The sequence below is a fragment of the Rhizomucor pusillus genome (genome assembly GCF_041956525.1).
Source record: "Rhizomucor pusillus strain CBS 183.67 unplaced genomic scaffold VTP01scaffold_15, whole genome shotgun sequence".
NCBI classification, from domain to species: Eukaryota; Fungi; Mucoromycota; class Mucoromycetes; order Mucorales; family Lichtheimiaceae; genus Rhizomucor; species Rhizomucor pusillus.
In genome coordinates, this window is record NW_027192157.1 from 887 (window position 1) to 24,885 (window position 23,999).

General features: G+C 46.5%; 5 protein-coding genes across 5 annotated transcripts; 1 reads left to right on the top strand and 4 right to left on the bottom strand.

The window, feature by feature from the left end:
* Window positions 1-470: 470 nt before the first annotated feature.
* VTP01DRAFT_2954 (uncharacterized protein) lies at window positions 471-1,248 on the bottom strand (the record flags this gene model as incomplete). The annotated part of the gene is made up of 4 exons (XM_069381471.1): window positions 471-818; window positions 872-1,029; window positions 1,089-1,122; window positions 1,180-1,248. 4 exons carry the CDS (start codon window positions 1,246-1,248, stop codon window positions 471-473), a joined length of 609 nt encoding a protein of 202 aa, XP_069236601.1.
* A 103-nt stretch (window positions 1,249-1,351) lies between these two features.
* On the bottom strand, window positions 1,352-9,459 carry VTP01DRAFT_2955 (uncharacterized protein; the record flags this gene model as incomplete). The annotated part of the gene is made up of 26 exons (XM_069381472.1): window positions 1,352-1,380; window positions 1,449-1,820; window positions 1,880-2,154; window positions 2,214-2,551; window positions 2,612-2,690; window positions 2,757-2,833; window positions 2,895-3,050; window positions 3,121-3,307; window positions 3,367-3,464; window positions 3,526-3,612; window positions 3,674-3,750; window positions 3,815-3,868; window positions 3,926-4,142; window positions 4,211-4,357; window positions 4,413-5,286; window positions 5,343-5,609; window positions 5,678-5,819; window positions 5,886-6,000; window positions 6,062-6,241; window positions 6,302-6,549; window positions 6,608-6,913; window positions 6,971-7,315; window positions 7,378-7,531; window positions 7,597-7,930; window positions 8,009-8,152; window positions 8,210-9,459. 26 exons carry the CDS (start codon window positions 9,457-9,459, stop codon window positions 1,352-1,354), a joined length of 6,552 nt encoding a protein of 2,183 aa, XP_069236602.1.
* Window positions 9,460-9,756: 297 nt separating this feature from the next.
* VTP01DRAFT_2956 (uncharacterized protein) lies at window positions 9,757-12,154 on the bottom strand (the record flags this gene model as incomplete). The annotated part of the gene is made up of 6 exons (XM_069381473.1): window positions 9,757-10,509; window positions 10,577-10,992; window positions 11,060-11,504; window positions 11,577-11,699; window positions 11,753-11,816; window positions 11,883-12,154. The coding sequence occupies 6 exons, from the start codon at window positions 12,152-12,154 to the stop codon at window positions 9,757-9,759; spliced, it is 2,073 nt and encodes a 690-aa protein (XP_069236603.1).
* A 1,382-nt stretch (window positions 12,155-13,536) lies between these two features.
* VTP01DRAFT_2957 (uncharacterized protein) lies at window positions 13,537-20,053 on the top strand (the record flags this gene model as incomplete). The annotated part of the gene is made up of 11 exons (XM_069381474.1): window positions 13,537-13,633; window positions 13,698-14,159; window positions 14,222-14,296; window positions 14,359-14,808; window positions 14,948-15,048; window positions 15,121-15,310; window positions 15,367-15,420; window positions 15,571-17,437; window positions 17,538-18,687; window positions 18,749-19,858; window positions 19,907-20,053. The coding sequence occupies 11 exons, from the start codon at window positions 13,537-13,539 to the stop codon at window positions 20,051-20,053; spliced, it is 5,703 nt and encodes a 1,900-aa protein (XP_069236604.1).
* Window positions 20,054-20,209: 156 nt separating this feature from the next.
* Window positions 20,210-23,328, bottom strand: VTP01DRAFT_2958 (uncharacterized protein; the record flags this gene model as incomplete). The annotated part of the gene is made up of 9 exons (XM_069381475.1): window positions 20,210-20,396; window positions 20,459-21,113; window positions 21,175-21,944; window positions 22,002-22,123; window positions 22,188-22,319; window positions 22,378-22,619; window positions 22,689-22,797; window positions 22,855-22,970; window positions 23,040-23,328. 9 exons carry the CDS (start codon window positions 23,326-23,328, stop codon window positions 20,210-20,212), a joined length of 2,622 nt encoding a protein of 873 aa, XP_069236605.1.
* Between the last annotated feature and the right edge of the window lie 671 nt (window positions 23,329-23,999).

The window sequence follows — 23,999 nt, forward strand, 5'->3', positions numbered from 1 at the left end:
AAATATAGGCCCTCCCTGCGACCCAGTTGTTCTTCATACTTACCTGAGTCGTGTGTCTGGTGATCCAGGAAGCCGGGCACACAGGGCGGGCGGCTGCCATTGCACTCCCGGCGGCTGCTCATCCTGCGAACATCCTTCGGGGTGTCTCGAGACTACAATTTTTGTTTGGGGGAGACGGTTGGTTCGCTGACTGTGTCCCCGCAAAAACTAAAAAGGAAATGAAGAATATTTTTGAAAGTGGGTGTCCGTTTTGGTGTTGGTAGTGAATGCTGTTGGTGGATATTTGGCTTTGTTTTTAATAGAGTTTCTCAATAAAACCTATTAACCTATAGAGTTCTCAATAAAATCTATTAACCTATTATCTTTGGTGTACGGGCTGCCTGTGTTTATGCCTAATGTACCAACTATGTAGGCTATGTCTAGGACTAGGATTCAAAAGTAATGAAGGTTTATTTCTTCCTTTGCTTCAACTAGCTGCCAAGACCTCCGCGTCTACCAGAGAACATTTGCTTTCGAAACTGTAGACCGCTTTGGAACTGCTTTTCGAGATCGTTGGCGATTTTGGCTCCTTCGTCTTCATCGATGGCGCTCTTTAGCGAACCGTAGAGACCACCCTTTTTCTTGGGTTTATCGTCAGCTGCGGAGCTTGCCTTGTTCTTATTCTTGTTGGCACCAAGCAAACGCATGAATTTATCCTTTTGAGCCTGGTCGCCTCCGAACGATGCCTTTGACCAGTCGTTCCAGCCGCCAGTTGATTGTTGCTGCTGCTCTTGTTGCTCTTGAGCTGTCTCTTCTTCAACCACCTCCTTTTTATCCACCTGCTACAATGTCAATAGAGAACCTAGACGTATTCAAATTGAATCAGTTGTACCTTGTTGGCAGATGCGTTGTCCTTTTGCTGACACGCGTGTTCACGGTTCTTTTTCTTGTTCTTCTTTTCCTTTACATCCTCCTTCTTCTTTTCTGACTTGGCTTTCTTCTTTTTCTTGGAAGCTTCTTCGTCGTCACTGCTGCGTTTACGCTTTTTGGCTGCCATCGGGGCAACGATCAGGTTATACAGATCTAGAGTTGATCGCGATCGCTTCTACCTTTTTCCTCCTTGCTCTTCTTGGACTTTTTCGGCTATAGGTATTCTCAGTAAGCAGAGATCGGTGTCTTGTATATTCTTACTCGCCAAACCTTTGTAGATTCTACAGGCAGATCTTCCTTTTCCTCCTTCTTGTTTTTCTTCTCTGCTTTGCCCATCATACAAAAGAGGAAAGAAAAATTTTCGAATTTCAAATGCATTTTGGTTAAGTAGATAATACAACAACAAGAACAACGAACAGACTATGTACAAATATATGCTTTCCTATAGAAGACTTTCTTCATGTAACAAATCTGTAATTGTCGAAAAAATGTCAGTACAAGATACAAATAATAATTAGTATATCATTACAACACTTTACCTGACCATGGACTTTGTCGCATAGATTCCATCAGATTTCCAGCAACTTCCGGTGCCATTTGTGTGTTGCTATCTATAAGGCGCCATCGCTGATTAGGCGATGCCGGGCTGTAAAGCATGCTCGGCGAGCTCGGGCTTGCAGGGATATAATAAAATTCTTCTGAATCCGTGATAGTGCCTGGATACGGCGATGCTTGCGCGTGGTTACTGCCCGCAGTCGTGCTAAGCGAATCGCCTCCTCCTCCAGGCGAGCCAAGTTGTGTATCGAACGAGTAGTTTGAAAGTGGTGATAGAGGTGCGAGTGGCGATGGTGGGTTGTCTGCTAGAGAGTGGCGAGGTGAAGGAGGTGCGTCTTGGATGACGATCGTTGGAACTGCCACCAGAGCAAAGTGAGATCAATGTGATTTTGTGATAGTTTGTATTCCTTCCTACCTGGTGAACATTGCTTGCTATTTGTCGACGGAGAACGTTGGCTAATAGCGGATTGTGGATGTAATCCGCCTACAGAGGTATCGACCTTGAGACCAACACGAGGGGAAGAAGGTACAGCCAGTCTGGAAAATTCTTCCTCATTCTTCTTTTGCCACAGCTGATGAAGGTATCGTTTTCTCTGCGCCATGGTTAGGAATACTCCCATGGCTTTTTCAGACGCGTACATTTTTCGCAACTGATCAAGCTTTTCCAGCCGTTGTATCAATGCGTCGATGCTGCAAATATGGCATTGTTAGAATTATCTCGCCTGCTGTTTCCAAAATGAACCACTTACTGGAGTGCTTCCTCAACATCAAAAAAGCGATATGACATTATCGTCCGTACATCATCAAATGATATGCCTTTGGATGTTTCCATGCTGATAATTTCAAGATAGCACATGTTGAAATCCCTTCGTCGTTCTTGAATCTCCTCCTCGTCCAAACGTGAAAGACGTCGACAAAGTTCACCGGTATCGTACATTGGGAGATGGGGTGCTGCAATCATGGAGGATATCTTTTCGTCCAAACGTGGCGAAAGCGCAGAAGAAGCAGTTTTCTTTAAAAGTTTCTTGAGATTGCTCACGCTGTAACTATCATCGTATATCCGTACTTGGAAGCGGCCTTTCAAAAGCTATCCATTCCGCGAATCTGTGTAAGCAACGAATTGTCATGCTATTTCGCTAGTACGCACCGAGAGAAACTTAATCACATCTTTCCTTTGAATAAAACCTGATCCAGACGGATCTACTTCTCTCCAAGCATACTTGAAGCTGTGTAAATTAAACCCGTGTAAGCATGGATATTCCTCGATGGTTTCTCTCTAAAACCTCACTTACTTGCGAAGATCATCCTTTGTTAGACGAGTAAACCGGGATCTTGTCTCGTACGCATATTCAAAGTTGCTGACGACAGTCTATCCCAATTCTGATTTAGATTCCTACGCATCCATATCTACCTGGACGATATATACTCACCGCAGTGAATAGATTTAGAAAGATGTGGGTACAAATGAGATAGAAAAGGTTGAACATAAAGTATGCCCATCCAGGAGATCCGCAGTCGGTCAAGAGATAGTCGTCCGATGCCACGCATTTTGGTGCCTGAACTGTGTAATCCATCATGATCACGTTCTAATTCTTGTGTGTTAGTATATCGCGCAAAAGAAAACAGATGATGTATCGTTGCAACGGATGGACATACCCAAGCCTCGCCAGTAGTAACTCTTATCAGCAGCAAGAGTGCATTCCCGTAATCGCGGAAATTGCTGTGCTTGCCCGTTTCTTCGCCGTACTTTGTAAGCCCAAACAGTTCCATGAACACCATCGCGAACAGACACATGACGAGCAAGAATACTGCAGTGACCCTGACGATCTTGGGCAAGGAAATCCTAATTATTATCAGACATTATCAGTCAGCTATTCTTCTAAAATTCATACTTTGATTTACCTGACAGTGTGATAAAGCGTTTGTAGCGAATCAATGCCTTCACCCAGACGAAATGCTGCAAATATTAAGCAGTATCTTTCGATGCGCAACGTCCACAGCTGCAAAACGTTCGTGTGAGGAATAGATGATTAAGCCGGGTGTGTTACTCTTTCGACTTACATCAGGCACAGCAAACCGCAGCGTAGCGAGTATAAGTGCACTACATGCTATAAACGCATCATACCAGTTCCATTTGCTTCGACTCCACTTTTGGGACAGAAAAAATTGTGTTAACTTTCAGACAAATAAAGCGATTTCCTATCCGTACCTTGACCCAACCGAGACCAATGTACTTTACAATGACCTCCGCAACGTAGACAATGATAAATGCCAAATACGTGAAATCTATGTGCGTGTGATATTATTATTTAGTCTTATCTTTCCTAATGCCGATGCAAACAACACTCACCTTGGAGTTCTTGCAGCCAGAAGGGCTCATTTTGAAACTCACTGGCAATAACACCTAGCAGAAGGTTAGAGCAAGATCCTTCTACACGTGTGTCACATCAGAGCATCTTACAGATATTCAAAATGATGACCCACATCATAATCTTGTTGAAAGGTCCACGCTTGTTAGCAACAAGGTCGTAACATATTTGGCCAATCTTGTAAGTCGGCCGTTGCGGTTTGGGTGTAGGTTTCAGTTCAGCAAGCTGCCGCTTCAAGTCTGCATATTGACGCTGGGCGATCGTCATTGTCGATATTCCAGCTCTTTGTTTAAATTTCTCAATGATAACCTACAGAAAAGAAGAAATACTGGTTAGACTATCTGTGCAATGTTTGTCGGCCCTGATGCTATACTTACACCAACGAACAATTGCAAGGTGCCGTGAGAGATGACCATGAATATCACGTAGAAAATCGAGACGAAAACCGCTTCCGAGTCCCAATCGAAGCTAGGCTGCAAATCCGGCTCAGGTGGTGCGCTCATGGCGTAGAACAACGAATCGATCTAGCATCGACAGGTGAGCCCATAATTCTATTGTTATTTATACCCATATATTTACCCATCCCTCTGTCGATGACAAGCTAAACAGTTGGGCAAGCGCAGCTGGAAAGTCGTCGTAGCTGTACAATCCCTGATCGGGTATTGCCCAGACCCGTGGTTGGTAGATATTGACCTGCTCGTCTGTACCGACATCCATCTGGAACTCTCCGATGCAGCTCGAGCGTCCAGATACGCTATCGTCGTTGCAAGCGACCATGCGGCCGCCAAGAATATTGATCCCGTAAACGGAGAAGAATACCATGACCAAAAAGACCAACAGAAGCGCATCCAGCATCAGGGGGAAAGCATGGAAGAGATCGACAAACACGTCGCGCATACCGCTAAAGTATCGAATAAGACGAAGGATACGCAGACTGCGCACTGTACCCAAAGCGCGAGGCAGGTCGCTTGTACCAGTGAACATCGCAATGAAGTTCAAAACAACCACCACAAAGTCCAGACGGTTCCAAGAGTTGCGCAGATACGCTTCAGGCGGGACGATCAGTCCGTCAGCTATGATACGGATGCCAATTTCCACCAAAAAGACAATGCTGAGAACAAGATCCAGAATCTGCATGGATGATTCGAGCTGCGTATCTTGTCTCAAACGCCTGGTTGACGGCTCGTCCAAGATAACAATCAATATGCTCATTAATACGCAGAGCATGATAAACCAGTTGAACAGGTTACGTCGCTCTGCTTGGCCGTTGGCGCTTGATCCAACCAATTTCTTGCACCAGCATCGAAACTTGCTATGCGGCGAGAAGACTAGCAGCGATTTCGTTACTTGGATTTGGTCTTCTTTTGCGCGCCGGTTTTCTTCAGCCACCATCAGATCATAGTCATCTGCTGTATCATCCACGAGTGTATCTCCACTTAGCGAGACGCTGAGACTTTAAAAGTAGTTAGCAACAATGATATCAAATGATGTTTACAGCTTAGTCAATACCTTTGAGCGCTAGATTCCATCATTTGCTTTTTCCTCCAGGGAAGCTGAACACTCTGCAGCCATTTTGAAATTTTGCCTTCAGACTTAATTTTGCCTTGAGACTTGATTTTGTTCTCACTGGGCTCTATCGACAACTGCTGCTGGACGTAATCATCGTCCATAATATCAGGGAGCCATGATTTGGGTATACGAGCAGTAAGGCTGCTTGGCAAATGCCTTATCTGCACATGCTTCTTGTTAGAATATGTAAACAAAGGTCGAGACAATCTTGGATTTAGGTCAGTTAGCTTGCAACCCAACACAAGATGATACATCTAAAGACAGCTTCTTTCTACCTGTCAAAAAATGCCTGCAAGCGATTTGTAGGCTTGGGCACTCGTCTGTGGATAAATTGCCGTATCTGATATTGCTTGATCTCTTCATCTTCAAGCTCAAAGTTTTCTAAAATCACGGCAATGTACAGGCCAGACATGATATCTAGATAGCAACAGTGTGGTGAATACGATGTATGCAAAAAAGAAAAAAATAAACTTTGCAGCTTACATCGACCAAACGCGAGATATATGCTTGTAAAGATCGCAGCATATACAGCCGAAAATCCAGGCTGGCTTTCCATGGCATTGTAGAGAAACTCTGTCCAAGTTTCGCTGGTATATAGCTATCTGGAATATCAGTACACGTAATAAACGGTATTTTTCCTCCAGTTTTTCACACATTACCATGATCAGCGTCAAGAAACTCTGCCAAAAAGTATCGCAACGGAGCTCAGTGTCGTCAGGCTCTATAAAGTTGAAATCGCCACCAAACAGCTCCATAAATATTGGCGCACACAGAGCAGTTGCCAGTAACAGAAACCCGACAACGTTGATGACACTTTCACCTGTGCCTAGCGCAGCAGACTAAAAACGGCATAAATTTAGTATAATCAAGCGGTGCTCATATGTATGTCATCTACTTGCCAGTAATCTGCGAACGCGTGGGATACAGATAAACAGTCGATACATCCGGAGGCATTGGAATATGGTAAGGTACTTGTACGCCGCAGAATCTTGGATCATTGGCAATTGTATGATACACGTGACAATCACCAGCAGCAAGTCGAATTTGTTCCTGCCAGAATTCCAAAACTGCATCCAGGTTGTTGCACCAGCCATTCTAACCAGTATCTCCAATGCGAAAAAGAACGTGAACGCTGTCTCCGCATTGTCTAGAATGGTTTGTGTAAGCATCAACAATGAAGCAAAAAGTGTCTCTTCTTATGTTACCTATCATTTCCAGGGTGCTTTCGCTGGCATGTACAGAGCGCAGACACATGAATATGGTATCAAGCAGCACCATGAAACCACCAAAGTAGAAGAATACTCGGCTCTTGACAATTTTGACCAAGGCCCTTTTCAGGCGTACACTCGTTGCAGTGTGGTCGCGATCCGCATCTTCAAACTTCCATATGTACTCGTCGTTATCTTCGTCTACTTGCACGGGACGAAGCAGTCGCGCCTGCTTCTTCTTTCCAGTAAACGCACTAACTTTGCTTTCAGCGCGAACGCGAGAAAACCCAGATGTAATGACAGCTGAAACATTGCGTGTTATTTAGATGTTATCGAGTTAATTAAGCAGTTCTGGCTTACCAAAGATCAGAAATATCAAGATAAAACTGATAACATAGACGCCCAGACAATAGTACAAGGCGGACACTTTAGAATCGCCATCCATGTTCTGGTACATTAAGTCTGTCCACAATTCAAGAGACACGAACGTGTAGACATTGAGTATGGCGTAATAAATCGTATCAAAGTTCACAAAGCCGTAGTTTGGATTGTGATCATCGAGCTCCAAGCAGACCTGTCCGTTTGAGCAATAGTACCCAGCTCGTCCTTGGTAGCTGTGTGAACCCGTGATTGGGTTGTACGCTCCAACAACTGTAGATCCATTGTAGTATCCAGAGCAGTACAGTGGCGGATCAATCATGCTCACTATACGCAATATTTTTGGTCAGTATCTTCTCTACTATTCATTTACGCCAACGCCAACGTACGTTCACCGTTGTCAGCTACCGCGTAGCACTTGCGCGAAAAGGCACCTTGGAAGGATATCAATCCAACGAGTGCGAAAAGCAAAAGAAAGAAAAAAATGAAACCAATGACATCCTTTAGCATGTCCCAGCTCACTTGCAGCGACCGCAAAATTGTCTATCCAGAGATTAACTTTAGAGTCTAATATTTTCTTTCTTGAGAATGTCGGAAGAATCACTTACAGCCGTGCCCGGAAGCAGCGAAAGTAATCGAAGCGGACGCGCTGCACCGAGAGCCTTGAAAACCGAGCAATTAGGGTATCCATTGACCATTAATCCGAGATCTATCCAGTACGAAATGATGGAAACAAAATCGATGGCGTTTGCAAAGCCGTTCATATAGGCAGTGTGGGGCACTGACTGCTGGGTATCTGGCTCTGGCTCGCTTTCACCGGGCGGCGCAGGATGCCAGCGGCGAAATAGCCGCGATTTTACGCCTGTAGACGAACTTGGACCAATCCTAATATTGGGTGGAAAGAATAATCCGTACGCGATGACTTTGCAGATAGCTTCGAAGCTATTTCATTTGCACACAATTGTTGGAAGGTTCAGCAACCAAACAATCCGATGTATAATTGTTTCTGTTTTAACTTACGTATATACAACTTGAATGCAGAAAATGGCATAATGAGTCCACTGCCCACCGAATTGGGTCTTTTGAGCATTCTCGTAAATCGGGACACATATCAGTAGAAAGTATTGCAGAAGGATCAGGAATAGTAATAATAGCTCGGTGTATCTAGACAGCCAAGCCGTTAACCCATTGACATTACTATTACCAGGAATATATACATACCTCCACTGAAGAACTGTTTCCCAGATAAACTGGCGTATGCGACTTTGCGGTGAAAATACACACAAGCTTCTTCCACGTAGATAAAGTTGATGTTGTGGATGATGTGGCGGCGGAGATGGTGAGGGAGGGCATGGAGGTATAGATTTGACAGAGGTATGCAAACTCACAGACGGCGCAAACTGGTCTGTATTTATAGAACGATGATCGGGAATGCTGACGGAACCGGTGAGAGGTGATGCAGGCACATAGTTTGTACCACCACCAGCAGCAGAATGTTTCTCGAAGGATGATGCCGAGTAGCCCGAGAAACGTTTGCTGCTTTGATCCGCTGCATCGTGCTTTTGGTCGTTACTTTGTTTTCGTTTGTTGCGATGCATTGATCTTTTCTTCTGCTGCTCCTGATGTTCGATCCAGAGTCCGGCGGTTTCAGGGTCGCGAAGGTTAACAACTCGAGCTGCTGCATTCAGAAGCATATCCAGCAGCGAAAAGCGGTTACGGCGGCTAGGTCTGGTGCGGTAGGTTGCTGTGAAGGATGAATATCGAGGTGGCGGCGGTGGTTGATAATGGTTTGGAGGAGAGGGGGATTCAACTTTAGCGATACTGTTTCGCTTCGAAGCAGTTGTAGCCGCCGATGACATGTTGGAGAATGCCATCATATTCTCGTTGACTGATGTGCGTACATACGAACACTTTCGCTGATCAAAATCATATAACTCCCATCGAAAGTTTTCAGAGGAGCGTGGAGTCGTTTTCTCATCGAGATTATTCGATGACTGTGTAGCGTGGCGGCGATGTCGTAACTTGTTGGATGATCTGTCTGCATCGGTGTCAGACGTCGATGCAGCCGCTGCAGGGGGCGTAATCCCTAGACCTGCAGTAATGCGCTCATCCACAATCGAGTCGCTGTCCAGTGAATAAATCATTGCTGGCTGCTGCTGCTGCTGCCGCCGAGATCTCGCTGCTGCATTGTGCAAAAGCTTGTCGAGTTTGTTCTTTCTGGTAAGGATATCTCGAGTCAGGGGTAGCGTAGGTGTCGAGGGAGGACGGTGCAATGTAGGTGAAAGTGATCCCGGCGAAGGTAATGACTGAAGCAGTGATGATTGCTGTGGTGGTGCTTGGTTATCGTCGATTGCCTCTGTCAATGTGATTTGAGGCACGAATGGCGAAGCTTCTTCCAAAGTGGACTGCCGGCGACCACCGTGGGGTTTGTCCGGCTCGCTTTCAGAATCAGGCATGTTTCGAATATTCATAAACTGATCAACGACGGCAGCATGACAATGTTGAATGAGCCTCCTTCAGCGATCGTCGTATTGTTCAGGTATATAACTTTTAATCCGATCTTGCGACCCGGGCAGCGGAGAGGGTCCTTATCGGACCAGACAGCTCTTGCCGCCTGCCAAAAACGGTGTGGCCCCGTCCCCTCCTGTTGATCTTTGCACGTTGTTATGTACTTGCATTGCCTTCTCCGGTAATGCCCAGGCAAACATTATGCTTTATTGTTACAGTTGAACTTTTTTGTTTCATGATCTCTCCCGAAAACAGACATATTACAATCTAGCAATACCATCAGAGCCAACGTTCCACCTGGACTTGCCAGCATGGACGAGGGGCTTGATATACTCTTGGTATCCATCTGCTACTCTAGTCTGATTTAAAGGTTCCAACTCAGCCATCTCGGTCATACGTTCGTACGCACGACCGTCTTGATCGCCCAGGGCAGACTGCATCAAGTAATCCGGCAACCCAAACGCATCGACGAGTGCAACAGCTTCGGGTCTAATATCCTTCAACGCTGCAATGTTTGCCTCCTTGACCAGCAAGGCTTGCTCTGCCGAGAGATAACCTGAAGTCAAGAAATCGGCCAATTCTTGCTCCATAGTCGAAACGCAAAACAGGATGGCTACTCGTTGAAGCACAGCCGTCGTCGAATTAGCTGCATTTCCAAAAACAGCCGAGATAAAGTTCGATGCAAGCATGAGCTGACAATGGGCACGGGAGATGCGGTATACTTCAACAAGCATATCATTCCATGTTTTTTGCTCCACATCAATGGCGCGCACCACCTTCTCTACCATGGACGCAACGCGGTGCTTGAATGCGGAAAGCAGGACTTCGGGATTCTTGAGTTCAGAGCTGGTTGTGACTGAGCAGCGTGCGTTTGGATTGCTGATGTATTCGATCATGTAGCGTGCGGAAAAGTTGGCATGTTTCTCAGATACTTTGCCAGCTTGAACAGAGCGGAAGGTCTTTAGGAGGTAGCGAGTCGTTTGCTGTGTCAAAATGTAATTGTCCCCTTCCCACTAAAGAAAATTGTGAGATATCTGATCCTCCCTCCCCCGTCCTCGTCCGATAATAATAACAACTTACGGTTGCCTTTGGCAGCTGATCCTGATAGAAAAGACCTATTCCAGAAAAGAGCGAGTAGCCGTGACCACCGCATGCTCTTCGGCACTCTTCAATTCCAGCTACACCCATCGTAGTTGTCAAGCTCTTCAAGCCAGAAGACGACGCATGAAGATCGGCCAAGTACGAAAAGTCTCCCTGAGCCATTTTAGCTTGGTTTTCATAATACATGCGATGCATCTCGATCGCTGTAAAGTGGCACGCGTACGCTTGCGCAATGATAGGGAACAGTCGATACTGCTGCGTCATGTAATCAAGAACGGGCGTCTCGACGGTCTTGTTGGCAACCTTTTTGGGATTAGCATCATCCACGAACTGTGCGCGAATTGCAGAGTAGCGTGTGGCTACGGTAGCTGCACGTGCAAGAACATATCGGGATTCTACATGCGATGGCTCTCCTTGGTCAACAACAATAGAAACATTTTAGGAGAGAATAATCAAATTTACCTAGGACGATGTTTGCACGGACAAAAACCATCGTTCCGTAAGCCAACTTTGAGTTTGGAGGCTTGACATACTCGCCGGTCGCCTTATCGATTTTTGAGTAGCGAGCCAACATGGCAATGTGAGGCACACGAACGCGGTCAAACAGAATGAAGCCATTGTCGACGGTGTTGAATCCAAATTTGGGACCGATATCACCCACAGTGATACCAGGCAGCGGCTCGTGCGTCTTTAGGTCGCGGATTTGTACGACGAACGGATGTGGTCCGTAATCCTTGCCGTTGCTGATAAGTCGTGCCATGACGATTGCGTGGTTGGCTGCAACGCCGAGACCACCAATCCACCACTTGGAAGCAGTAAGCGTAGGCGAGTTGATAACGAATGTCTGCGTGGCTACGTCGTACGTTGCTGTGGTTTCGAGACCGCGTACGTTGGATCCGTGACCGAGCTTATGAAAAGGATGATGAGTTTAAACCTGAAGGTAGGATGGTGTCACAGCAGGAGGAGGAGGAAAACTTACTTCTGTTTGTGCATAACAGCCAATGATTTCATAACGTCTGGCTGGCTCCAAATATTTCTTTTGCTGCTCTTCCGTGCCTTGATTTTCAAGCGTGGGCATGAACATGGTACGATGAAGACGGAACTTCATATACATCGTGAGTTTCCAGACAACAATGCATTCTTACATCAACTTACAGGACCGGATTCATCGAATAGCATGTCAGCAATACCCAGCTCCTCAGATGTCCAGTTATGCTTCCTGTCAACCGACCGCTTTGCTGTAAGTATAACGTCCAAAGAACAGTTGTACGTCGTCCCAACCTACTTTACGAGTTCGACTAGACGATTTGCAGCAGCCAGTGCCTTTTTGAATCGAACATCGCGACCAGTGTAGTATCGATGAGACTTGTCGCCAAGGACGGGGTCGTTTTCGAGTATTTTGAGAATGCGCTCCTTCTTTTCGAGATAATCATCCCCGTACAATTTGCGCATAAGGTCATTAGAGTCAAAGGAAGCCCTTTTGCGCTCTTGCTCGATGAGATACGTGCCCTGAGGCTCGATGGGCTTTAGATGTTTAGGAAACCGGACGGGAGACATGGGGAAAGAAGAAAAATGCAAATCTGATCGATTCCGCCCGCCTGTGCGTATTTTTCTTCTCCACTTTTATTACCTGCTTACGATATCTAATTTGCTTGCTAAAGAGTTTTTCCGGCGGGCAACGAAAATCCACTATTCACATTGGTCGCGGCGCCGGCGTTGCTTTCTACCGATTCCTGTAATGCGGTTCCCATGCGAAAATTGCTTACATGCAGTAAATCGAAAGTTGAATTCCGTGCTGCGTGTCATTTTTACAGTGTGTGATGCTTAACTACTATAGCTCAATACATTGAGTGCTTTGCTGTAAAGCTAAAAACTTTAAAGGTCCCTTTACAAAGAGACGGTTGCAAGGAAATAAGGATAGAGGAATTAAGAAAAGTGTACCGGATGGCATGAAATCTTTGATCAGGCCACAATGCAATCAACGGAAATAGAAAATTAGATGCGGGGTGCGGCTTGATTGGTATGGCTGGTGCTGTGGCAACGCAAGTTCAGTGTCAGTGACGAGTACATATATGTTGGCAGCAACGCGTTGTTAAGGCGAATGCTCGTGTGAAGCGAAAAATGTTGATCTGCTGTTCTCCATTTTGTAGCTTGTTCCTAAGTGGCACTGCTGTCACTTGCTACTGCTGACAGTTTCTGTGAATTTTGTTGCATAATGCAGTATTTCCGGAATGATCTTTTTCCGTACATCGACAAACAGTTGTTTACATTTGCGTGTTTCGCAAAGTCTGAAGATCGAATAATATTACAGTAATGCTCATCACAACTCTGTTGTTTCATAAGAAATAACAACTTCGAAAGCTTTGAACAAATTCAAAGACAATTGACGAACCCGTCTCAGAATATGCTCGAGCTATTCGTCCGCGCGTTTGATCTTGTAGAACTCGGCACAAAATGTGTCTATTGGCAATTATTGGACTGCTAGAGGATTGTCGCAGACATGTAATAAATGGTAGTGGATACGTTCCTGAAGAATTCTACCTGAACTGCAAGTACCAGATGTTCGTATTTAAAATCCAAAATTTCATATTACGTATATTGCTTGCAACGATAACCTTGAAAACACTCGAAGGACGAAGTTCAGGTCGCATTCATCCTTAGCAATATATAATAACGCCATCTGCTGTGTATGACCAGGATAATAGGTTAAATACGTTACGACAAAGTAATAAAAGATTTGCTTATCGAGGAGATATGTTTCAGATGTAAAGGGACTGCGGTGGTGGTGAAAGGGCCCAACCCAGAAACCTGGGATATCCCTTCATTACTTCTGTGTCGGCAGCCTGTGTTTCAATTCCAACAAGAAATGCGTGATCCAGAATACAGCGCTGTCAGGGGCAGGTTGACGAGCAAAACATAAGGTAGCTGGCAAGTTTTACATGGCACATCAGCAGCAGAACACGACCGGCCACCCAACGAGCGACTCATTTTTCAACCGCGTATTTGGTCATCATTCACCTCATGACACTCCTCGTTGTAAGTATTGCGTCGTTTGATTAAAGCGCCAGCAACCCACCCACACTTGCTTGCTGTTTGCTAGCCAGAACACCCACTTCTCACTTGACTGCACCGCGGCCAACAACGGCAACAAAGAACTCGTCTTCCTCCTCTCGCCATAGCCGCAACTCGTCCGTCGGCACTTTGCAAACTACCTCACCCACCGTATCAGATCTAAGTATAGCACGACGGCGGCGCTCCTTTGACGGGCGCGAAAGCCTCGAGACAAGCAAAAATGCAGAATCGTCTCAACAGCAACGACAACAACTAGGTGCACCGCCGCTTCGTCTAGTAACATCGGTTTCATCCAACACACCGGGCAGAAGCAACGATGGATATCCTCATAATAAGAGCTACAGGGAGCGGAAGGGGTCAGCCCAAGAATCGTTGCTCTTCCCCAGGAGTGACAGGGAGTCCAGCTTCGGATCAGACAGCGACTCCACCACCGCGAGGCGTCGTGAACTGCGAAGACGGAATTCCGGCGAACCCGTAAAGTGCCAATACCGTAAGTCTTGGCCTGAGGGAACTCTGCAATAATCGCGGCGCATTCATTATATTTTCCATTAGAAGCATTCGGTACAGCAACACCGCCACCGACAACAACCACAAAGAAACGCCTATTTCGATTTGGCAAGCGAAAAAGTATGTGTGCGACAGATATTCATCATCCTTGAACCGGTGCTAACATGATGGTTTTTCGCTAGCTGGAAACTCGACAGATAGCAGCAGCAATTCATCATCACGTCAGACGACGCGAGCAGCAGCAGCAGCAGGAACAGAGTTTGACCCAACATCATCCACAACTTCTCTAGCATCGTCCGTACCATCTAATTCTAGTACACTCTACGCATCAACTACACCCAGCATTGCATCCTCGGTATCATCATCGAATAATAATCGCAAAAAGTCTGGGGATAATCTCTACCGAATGATACCAGCGCATCCACTTGATCTCGCCTTTACGGATGGTCACATGCGATATCCGCAGCCACTTAACACGCCCGTGCATCCAACCGAGCGCAGAAAAGACCAACATTCGCATCATCACAATCGAAAGGGGAGAGATAAAGAACGGAACGATGTGAACAGCAAGGACCACCACCACAATTACCATCATCATCATCATCACGGAGGAAAACCGAAATTAATGAAAGGTAAAAAAAAAAAAACAAAACAAAATGGAAGTACTTTAAACATAAAACATTAACCACGTACCTTTTATCCAGGACATTGAGCGTAAGTCGAAACAGGACAACGATCGTTGCTGCGTGTACTTATGATAGATTTTGGCAGTGGATCAAAACTTTGGAAGTATGGATGGTATTGTAAACCTGGACTACTACAGCATGCTAGATCCTTCTTCAGCAGCGAAAAGTAAAAGGACGGGTCTTGATGTAATTTTTTCCACTCTAAATTTTCTCACACCTTGCCATGTCAGTCTAATTCAACTTGCGTCGAATATATAGCGTCGAGGCTCAGATACTACTGCCGAGCAGTGGGCTCCACCCGATAGCTGGGGAGTGCAGTTACCAGTGCTTCAGGATGGAGGCAACAATGTGATTGGCACGCAGCTGGTTGCAGACGATGAATCTACGTTGTTCGAAGAATATGCTATCGAAGATCAAGAGAAATGGGACGTTCCAAAGAAGAATGCAAGTATCACTGATGATTATATATATGGCATAAGTCAGGTCTAATTAATATACACATAGTTTTGCGTCCGTATCTTCCGCCCGGATGGTACCTTTGCCACGGTGCAAGTCCCGGTAAATATCACGACTGTCGAGTTACTGAACAAATTGGCTGGCAAATTCTTCTTGCCTGATATGAGCAAATACAATTTGATGATACGTCGTCACAATCAAGGTTGGAGAAAATATAGACCAAAATCAAACTCGATTTGACCTTTTCCATAGAACGAATACTACATCCCAACGAACGTCCGATCCACATACAAAAGACGCTTTTAGAGCAGATGGGATACACAGAGCAGGATCGAATTGAAGAGCTCGGCTTGGAAGACAACTCATACCTGTTACGATTTTCCTTTGGACCTAACCTTGCACAGATGTTGCATGAAGATCCAGAAATGGTGGTTTCGCGCGATGTAGACCTCCAAGGGCGAAACTTGCCGACAATACCGATATTCCTTTACAAGTACGCCTCCCAGATAACGTCGCTTGATTTATCAAGGAATCTCTTGGTGGAAATTCCGGTTGACTTTGCACAGATGTGCAGATCTCTGAAACATCTTTCGTTTGCCGACAATGAATACCCAAATGTACCCATATCCATACGGCACATTGCGAGTTTGGAAAGTCTTGATATATCAGGAAACAGGATTAAGGACGTGCAGCAAGCGCACCTGGAAGATTTAAGCAAATTGCAAATCCTGAAAGCATACAACAACCGACTGGAAACCTTACCGACTTGCTTTGCGGCTTTCGAGCACCTGAGCATCTTGTTGCTATCCAACAATTCATTCACGACTTTTCCCGACGTTCTTTGCCACATTGTTTGCTTGCAACATTTAGATATCAGCTTCAACAAGATCAGCACTCTTCCGGATGAAATCGGTGATCTGACAAATTTGGTTCATTTCTACGCTACCGCTAACCGTCTAGCCGGTGCGTTGCCGCCGAGTTTCGGGCGACTTAAAAAGCTCGAGAAACTCGACATTCGACAAAATTTAATATCCAACTTTGATGTTCTCAGCGAACTCGATAACCTCCAGGTGCTGCTAGCCGATTTCAACTCGACGAGCGAAATCAGTTTCGAATCGAGAAACTTGCAGCGCTTGGATATGTACAAGAACCATCTCACCCATTTCAATATCTGTCCAAGCCGATCGCCGTGCAACTTGAAAGAGCTGAATCTATCCAACTGCAAACTGTCCTCGTTGCCAGACGACATGTTTATCTCGACTGCAAATTTGGAGATATTGGTACTCGATTGCAACACGCTCACTGCATTGCCATCCAGCATCGGGCAGCTCAAAAAACTCGAACGACTCTCTGTGCAAGCCAACAATTTGGAAGTGCTGCCGGAAGAAATTGCAAAATTGAGCGATTTAAAGACGTTGGATGTACAAAAGAATAATCTAAAGACATTGCCCAAGGAGATATGGCTCTGCTCGTCGCTGCAAACGCTCAACTGCTCCTCCAATTTATTGGAATCATTCCCTCAACCGTACTCTGCGCCGGGGATCGCGCTGCACCTTCCAATCCCGCCCGAAAGCGAGAACAACGTCGTAGCAGCAGCAGCAGCGCCTTCAGTCGTGCTCGACAACAGCGCACATTTGGGCACGAACGTCGGCCAAGGTATCGTGCCAACGACAAAGACACACGATTTAACAGGCACCGGCGGCGGCGACTTGAGCGTACGAACACCGCAAGCCATGCCCAACTTTAATCCACCCTCGTTCTTTGCGAGCCCTCGAAACCATCCGCCTCCGCTGTCGCTGTCGCTGCGAAATCTGTTCTTGGGAGACAACCGTCTCACTGACGAAGTGTGGGCTCCCCTGTCTTGGTTCATCGAGCTGCGCATATTGAATTTATCGTTCAACTATTTGACTGAAATGCTTCCCGAGGGCTTTTTCCATCAGCACTTGCTCGAGCTGTACATTTCAGGCAACCATCTCACGTCTTTGCCTGCAGACGATATTGAGAAACTGAGCTACTTGCGTGTGCTTGCTGTCAATGGAAACAAGCTTCAAACTGTACCGGCGGAGATCGGCAAACTGCGAAGATTGGTGGTCTTGGATGTTGGCAACAATACATTAAAGTACAATATTTCCAACTGGCCCTATGATTGGAACTGGCAAGTTGAAAAAAGGAACGAATACGCTTAGTTACAGTATATCTAATTATACAATGAATATTAGGAACTGGAACTTGGGACTCAAGTACCTCAATTTTTCGGGCAACAAGCGTTTAGAAATCAAGAGGACGCATCCCGACCATAACAATCCTAAAGAAAAAGATCTGTCCGACTTTAGTGCACTGACGCGTCTGCGTATGCTCGGATTGATGGATATCACGATGCTGGGAGTATCCGTGCTAGAAGAGTACCACGATCGCCGTATCCGCACCTCACCTTCTGAAGTCAACGGGATGAGTTACGGTGTAGCCGACTGGCTTGGTCCAAACGATCATTTGGGTACGTGGGATCTCGTGATGCCTAAATTCGGCAACAGGGACGATGAAAGCATATTTGCATTGTTTGACGGACGCAAGCAAAGCAAAACGGGATGCAAACTCACAAAATTCCTTTACGATAACTTTACGTACTATTTCATGAATGAACTGCGACGAAACAAGCAAGATGACACGATCGTTTCAGCCATGCGGCGTACATTTTTGTCGCTAGAGAAAGGTCTTGCTACGTCCCTGGATGAAGTCGATTCCGGTGCCTCGGCTGTTATCTGCTACATTGCCGGGCACAAATTGCACGTCGCCAACGTCGGCGATGCCATTGCGGTCATATCTCGCAACAACGGCCAGGCCTCAGAAATCACGCAAAAGCATATCCCACTCAACCCGAGCGAAACGTCGCGTATCCGAGCAGCAGGCGGATTCGTGTCGAATGAAGGCCGCTTGAATGGCGAATTGCAAGTATCCAGAAGCTTTGGACATTTTCATCTCATCCCTGCGCTGAACGCGAACCCGTACGTATCGACCATCATGCTCACTGAAGACGACGAGTTTGTTATCATGGCGTCGCGCGGGCTGTGGGATCACATGTCGTACCAGACGGCCGTGGATATTGCACGCACCGAGAAGGATGATATGATGGCAGCTGCGCAAAAATTGCGCGACTTTGCAATCACATACGGTGCGCAGAGTAACCTGATGGTCATGGTCATCAAGATCAGCGATATCTTTGACAAGCGTGACAAGCAGCACAGAACCTTGCGGGGGAACTTGGGTGCTGGCCGTGGTAATCAGGCTGGCGCGGCAGCTGCAGCTGCAGCTATGGCAATTGATGAAAAGTACAAGCGACGAGGCGGCAAGGATGAAAGCCCCGGAGACTCGGTAAGTGTTTGGACCATAAAAGAGGTATGGGTGCACACATGGATTGAACAAATATCGTTAGACTTTGGCCCGCCTTGACCGAGAAGTACCGCCTCCTACAAACCAAGTCGCGCTCGTGTTTACGGACATCAAGAGCTCCACGCACTTTTGGGAGACGCAACCCGAGAGTATGCGAGCAGCAATCAAGATCCACGACTATGTGATGCGACGGACGCTCCGGAGCGTGGGCGGTTACGAAGTCAAGACAGAAGGCGACGCGTTCATGGTCTGTTTCCAAAATATCACTGCGGCGCTGCTGTGGTGTTTCACTGTGCAGCTGCAGCTCTTGCAAGTCGACTGGCCGGCTGGTATCCTGGACACCGAGGATGGTCGCGAGATTGAAAAGGACAATGTTGTTATCTACAAGGGCTTGTCGGTGCGTATGGGTATCCACTGGGGCATGCCCGTGTTTGAACGTAACCCGATCACGAACCGTATGGATTACTTTGGCCCGGTCGTCAACAAGGCGAGCCGTATCTGCAACGCTGCGGATGGTGGCCAAATTTGCGTCTCGTCAGACGTCGTTGCCGCCCTGCGCAACTTTTACGGCGTGTTTGACAATGAGGCGGCAGCAGCGGAGGACCAGGCAACACCAGCATCGTCGTCGCTTTCTATGGGCGGTACAATCGATAACAGCATCGTCCGGGAAACACAGCAGCTGAAACGACTCGGTTTCCACATTGTCGAGCTTGGTGAACGACGGCTCAAGGGCCTGGAAACTCCTGAAATGTTGAGCTTGGTGTATCCAAAACAGTTGGCAGGACGTATGGAGTTGGACAAGATGGCATCCACGTCCGTGTCCGCGCCGCCGCCAGCGCCGCCGCCGCTCAAGCCAGCAGCAGCTGTCGAATCCTCCTCCTCTTCTACACCTACTCCCCCTCCTGAATCATCATCACGCGCCGTCGCTCCAGTGCGCACCATCGATCCAAGTCTTATCTGCGCGTTAAGTGATCTGGCTATCCGCCTTGAACGTATCACGGCAGGCTCGCTGCAGAAACGCCGCGCAGAGTCTCCCGAAGGCGTCATCACAGCAAGCACCGGCCTAGGAAGATGGCTCGATAGACACATGAGGGAAAACGCGTCGGACGAAGAGCTGATGGCTTTTATGGAAAACTTTGTAGCTCGTGTAGAGGTAAGCTACTTCAAATTTTTTGGAGTGCAGATATTTACTCTCATGTAGAACGCTGTCTCTACTCTATACCTTCAAAAAGTGGGTCAATTTGCTGGCGTCCTGGAAAAGTTGGGCGAAGCCATCGAAGTTGACCCTATGCATGTCCTAAGGGCACTGCAAATGTACTCTGAAGTGGCTGGCCTCGACGACCACTAGCAAACAGCAGCAGCACTGCTGGACTGAAAAAGTATACCCGCATTTTTGTTCTTTTTCCCTCGAATATCCCGTTACCCCCGGCATAGCATATAAGCACCACAAAGCACCACCATTTTATGTACAAGTGTTAGCCAATATAAAACGCACAGGCTACTTCTACTGTTTTGCACTACTGCTATTGCTTTCGTTCAATTGCCGTCGCAATCGATCCACCTCCTTCTTGAGCGCATCGTTTTCCCGTGCAAACTTGTCCCGTTCTCTGCTGACATTTAATATGATATGCTGCAGGTGCTCCACAGTCGTAATGATTTCGGCAGAGACAGACGAGGACCGCGAACGATATCTACAGTATATTCAAATTAATTCAATTGATATCTCTGTCGCTGTACACTTCGGACAACTTACGCTTCCTGTGCAGTTTCACTGTGGGATCGTTTCGAGTCAGACGACGAGGCGCGGCTTCTTGCTTGAACGGATCTAGCATCAGAAGATGCTGGCGTGCCATATACCATTGACATGCCGAGCATCATATCTTGCACCAGCGATTTTTGTGCATCTAGCTGTTTCAAGAGAGTCTCCATATGCGAATGCATCATCTGCGGCATACTGGGATCGAATAACCTTCCTGTTTGTCCTCGCGATAATGACGAGCAAGGGGACGTTGAAGGCGAACAGGACAACGATGATTGCGGTGAATCGGCGTGGTGAGCTGTGTCGTGTTTCGCAACATCTCCGGGAGTCGAGCTACCTCCCGTCAACTCGAAACGGCCCTTCTTGCGGCATTCCGGGGATACTGCCGGGTATTCGCATACTTGCTGCTGTTGTTGCTGCTGCTGTTGTTGTTGCTGAGAGATTTCTTTGTTACCTCCATCTCGTTCTTCCTTTTCAACAGAAAAACGACTGACTTTGCCGTGACATGAGGATTCACGAGACACACTAATGGAATTCTCCCTCGATAATGGAAGACTATCGAACTTGACGTGGAGTTCCTGTGGGCCGTGGATGGACGATTGATTTGATGGAGGTGTCTTGTGTTGTATTTCGAACCGTGATTTCCTCTCTATGGATGCAAAGTAAGGATAAAAATCCAATTGGTAGCAAGATTCCATGTTTAAACTTACCAGGCAGACTGTCATGGCTAGAAACACGAGCAACTGAAATGGGCCGGATTTCCTGCGGCGCCGAAGCATGTGTTTGAACGGACATATTGTGCTCTGTACCATCATCGGCTGTACCAGGCGTTGATGAACGTGCAGCGGTTTGATTTACGCTGAAACGACCTTTCTTCACTTCATTCGAGGCTGGAGCGCTGGATGATATACCCAAACCAGTTGGGGTTTCGTTGGCATCAGCATTTGTTACAGGTGATAAATAAGGCGACCCAGGAGGATGATTGTCGTCAGTCGACGGAGACATTGAACGCTGCGATATAGTTGTAGCAGTGTGGTCGCTGTCTCGATTTTCTTCTACTAGAAATCTTGACTTCTTGACAGGTGCGGGTGCTGCTATTTCAGGCGAAGTTGTGACCGATGAAGGAGGACTTTCGGTATGAGGTGAGCCAGCGTGCGGTTGCGGTGGATTCCTTATTACTACATCTCCAAAGGAAATATGTTTCTTTGGTGTAGCTGCAGGTATTGGTTCGGTCGAGGACACTGCTTCCTGCAGAGGTGGGGAAACTTGCTGTGGTTGCTGTTCATCTTTGGCCGGCAAATCACTTTGGGTATCAAAGTCCCACTGTTCCGTGGTCTCAACCGCCACTTGTTTCTGAGGCACCTTTTTGTGCGGTCGTCTATCTAAAGGTGGCACGTATGAAAGGACAGATTTGACCAAATAATCTTTCTTCTTGGCTTCTTTGAAGAAAGAGTGCTGCAGTAATTTTTCGGCGCTTGGCCTATGTAACAAAAAAGTTTAGTCCACATATTATCACAGGAGCTGATCTCAAACTAACCGTTTCTTCGGATCTTTTTGAAGGCACATGTCGATCATCTCTTTAAAGGTCTTTGAATATTTGTGCTTTGCATGTTCTCGATCCAGCGTCGGCGGCGCATTAGATAGAGTCATCATGAGCACCTAGATTTGATGTTAATTACTTTCGTATCTATATGCAAGGATTTTTCTAAATTCTAAGGCATACCTTCATGGGCGGATACTTTGCAAACGGTGCATGACCAGTAGCAAGCTCTATAGCAGTGATACCAAAGCTCCAGATATCTGCTTTGTAGTCGTATCCTGCTTGCTCCATTACTTCAGGTGCCATCCAGCAAGGCTAAACGTTACATAAGTTAGTTCCATGGCAACCTTTCTTATCTTGAAGAAAGACTTACAGTGCCCACAAAAGTTTTCCGTAATTCGTTATTTTCTGTGAGAGAGCTGGATACACCAAAGTCGGCTAGTAAAACTGTGCCCTGCTCATCCATCAACAGGTTGCCTGCCTTGACATCTCTGTGAATGTGACCATTCTTGTGCAAGTACACAAGACCCTCCAATGCTTGCTTTAAGATTGTGGCGATACTAATCTCTTCAAATCCATCTGGAAAGGCAGTCTTCATAATATCCAGACATGAACCTACGACAAAAATCGGAGTCAATACATATTGTAACATTTCCATCATGATCATTTATCATTGGTGATTACCTCCAGAAAGATAAGGTGTAACAATATGCAACTTGGATCCACACACGAACGATCCATAGACCCGGAGGACGTTGGGATGTTTCGATAAGGCCATCAGCGCAGTTTCACGCTTTTAAAAGAAATAAAAAATAAGCACAAGCAAATGAGGCATGCGTTTTTGGCTTACGCGTAGTTCATCGATCTGGTTACGTTCAAACATATCCAGATCAATCATCTTGATGGCCACACGCTTGTTGAGTGGTTTGTAGACGGCCGCATAAACAACTGCAGAAGATCCATATCCTGATATGCCAAAGTTCAGAGAGAATTAATCACAAATGTCTGCTGGTATCGCCCTCTAGGAGTGCTTACCAATAGGTCTCTGGATATCGAAATCCTCTGGTCGCTGTGCCCAGTTGGACTCTGTCAGCTGCGTTAGCGAGGAGACTGGCAGATTTCCAGCTGAACTCAATGGAATGAGCGATTTCTCTGCAGGCTCTTGAGAGTGATGCAAAGAAGGCAGCTTAAAATGCAAGCCTCCATCCATCACGTGCGATGATCGTCGTGAGCTCGAAGGATTGGCCGGTGTGGTGGACCCGTTGGTGTCTGATCCACCATGGTTGCTACTGCTGACTAACCGAGGAGAGTTATGTGACGCCATGAGGGCGTAAAATGTGCTTTTGCTGTGCGAGATTTCAACAAGAATCCAGAGTTCGACGGGCGCGATGCGCACGACTGATTAGATAGGTCGCTTTACTAGAGATGTAGAGATGTTTCGTAAAGTCAAGAGTGCTGACGTTCGGTTGGGTTCAATTTTTTTTTCGAGCTCGGCTGTTTTCAATTTGAGTGCGACGAGTGTGGTGGAGGCTTCAATTGGATTTCAGCATGACGACCGCTGCTCTCTCATGATATGACCAATTGTTTTCAATTTGCAACGAATGTAAGGGCTAGGTTACAGAGCGCTAGCTTTTATCGCTGGATACCACCTATGCACGCTCATATCACGGCTATAAATTCCTAGTTCATCACAAGGGATGCATACAAAAACGACGTCTAGGTGTTCAAAGCAGTGAAAAATTATTGCCTTCATGTGTAAATACTAGAGTGGGCATCTAGCATTCGTCGAGAGGGCACTGCATATATGCCAACTAGGGAAACTACTACTTTTGCCCAAGCAAAAGCAATTTTGCAACTATGGTTGTACAATATACATACAACTTTTTGATCTAAACAAAGGCAAACAGCACCTCATTTTCCACAAGACACTAAAAATACCAAGTAAACAACCACAGCGGTGCAGTAAGCACAACAACAAATCCCTGAGATGCACAC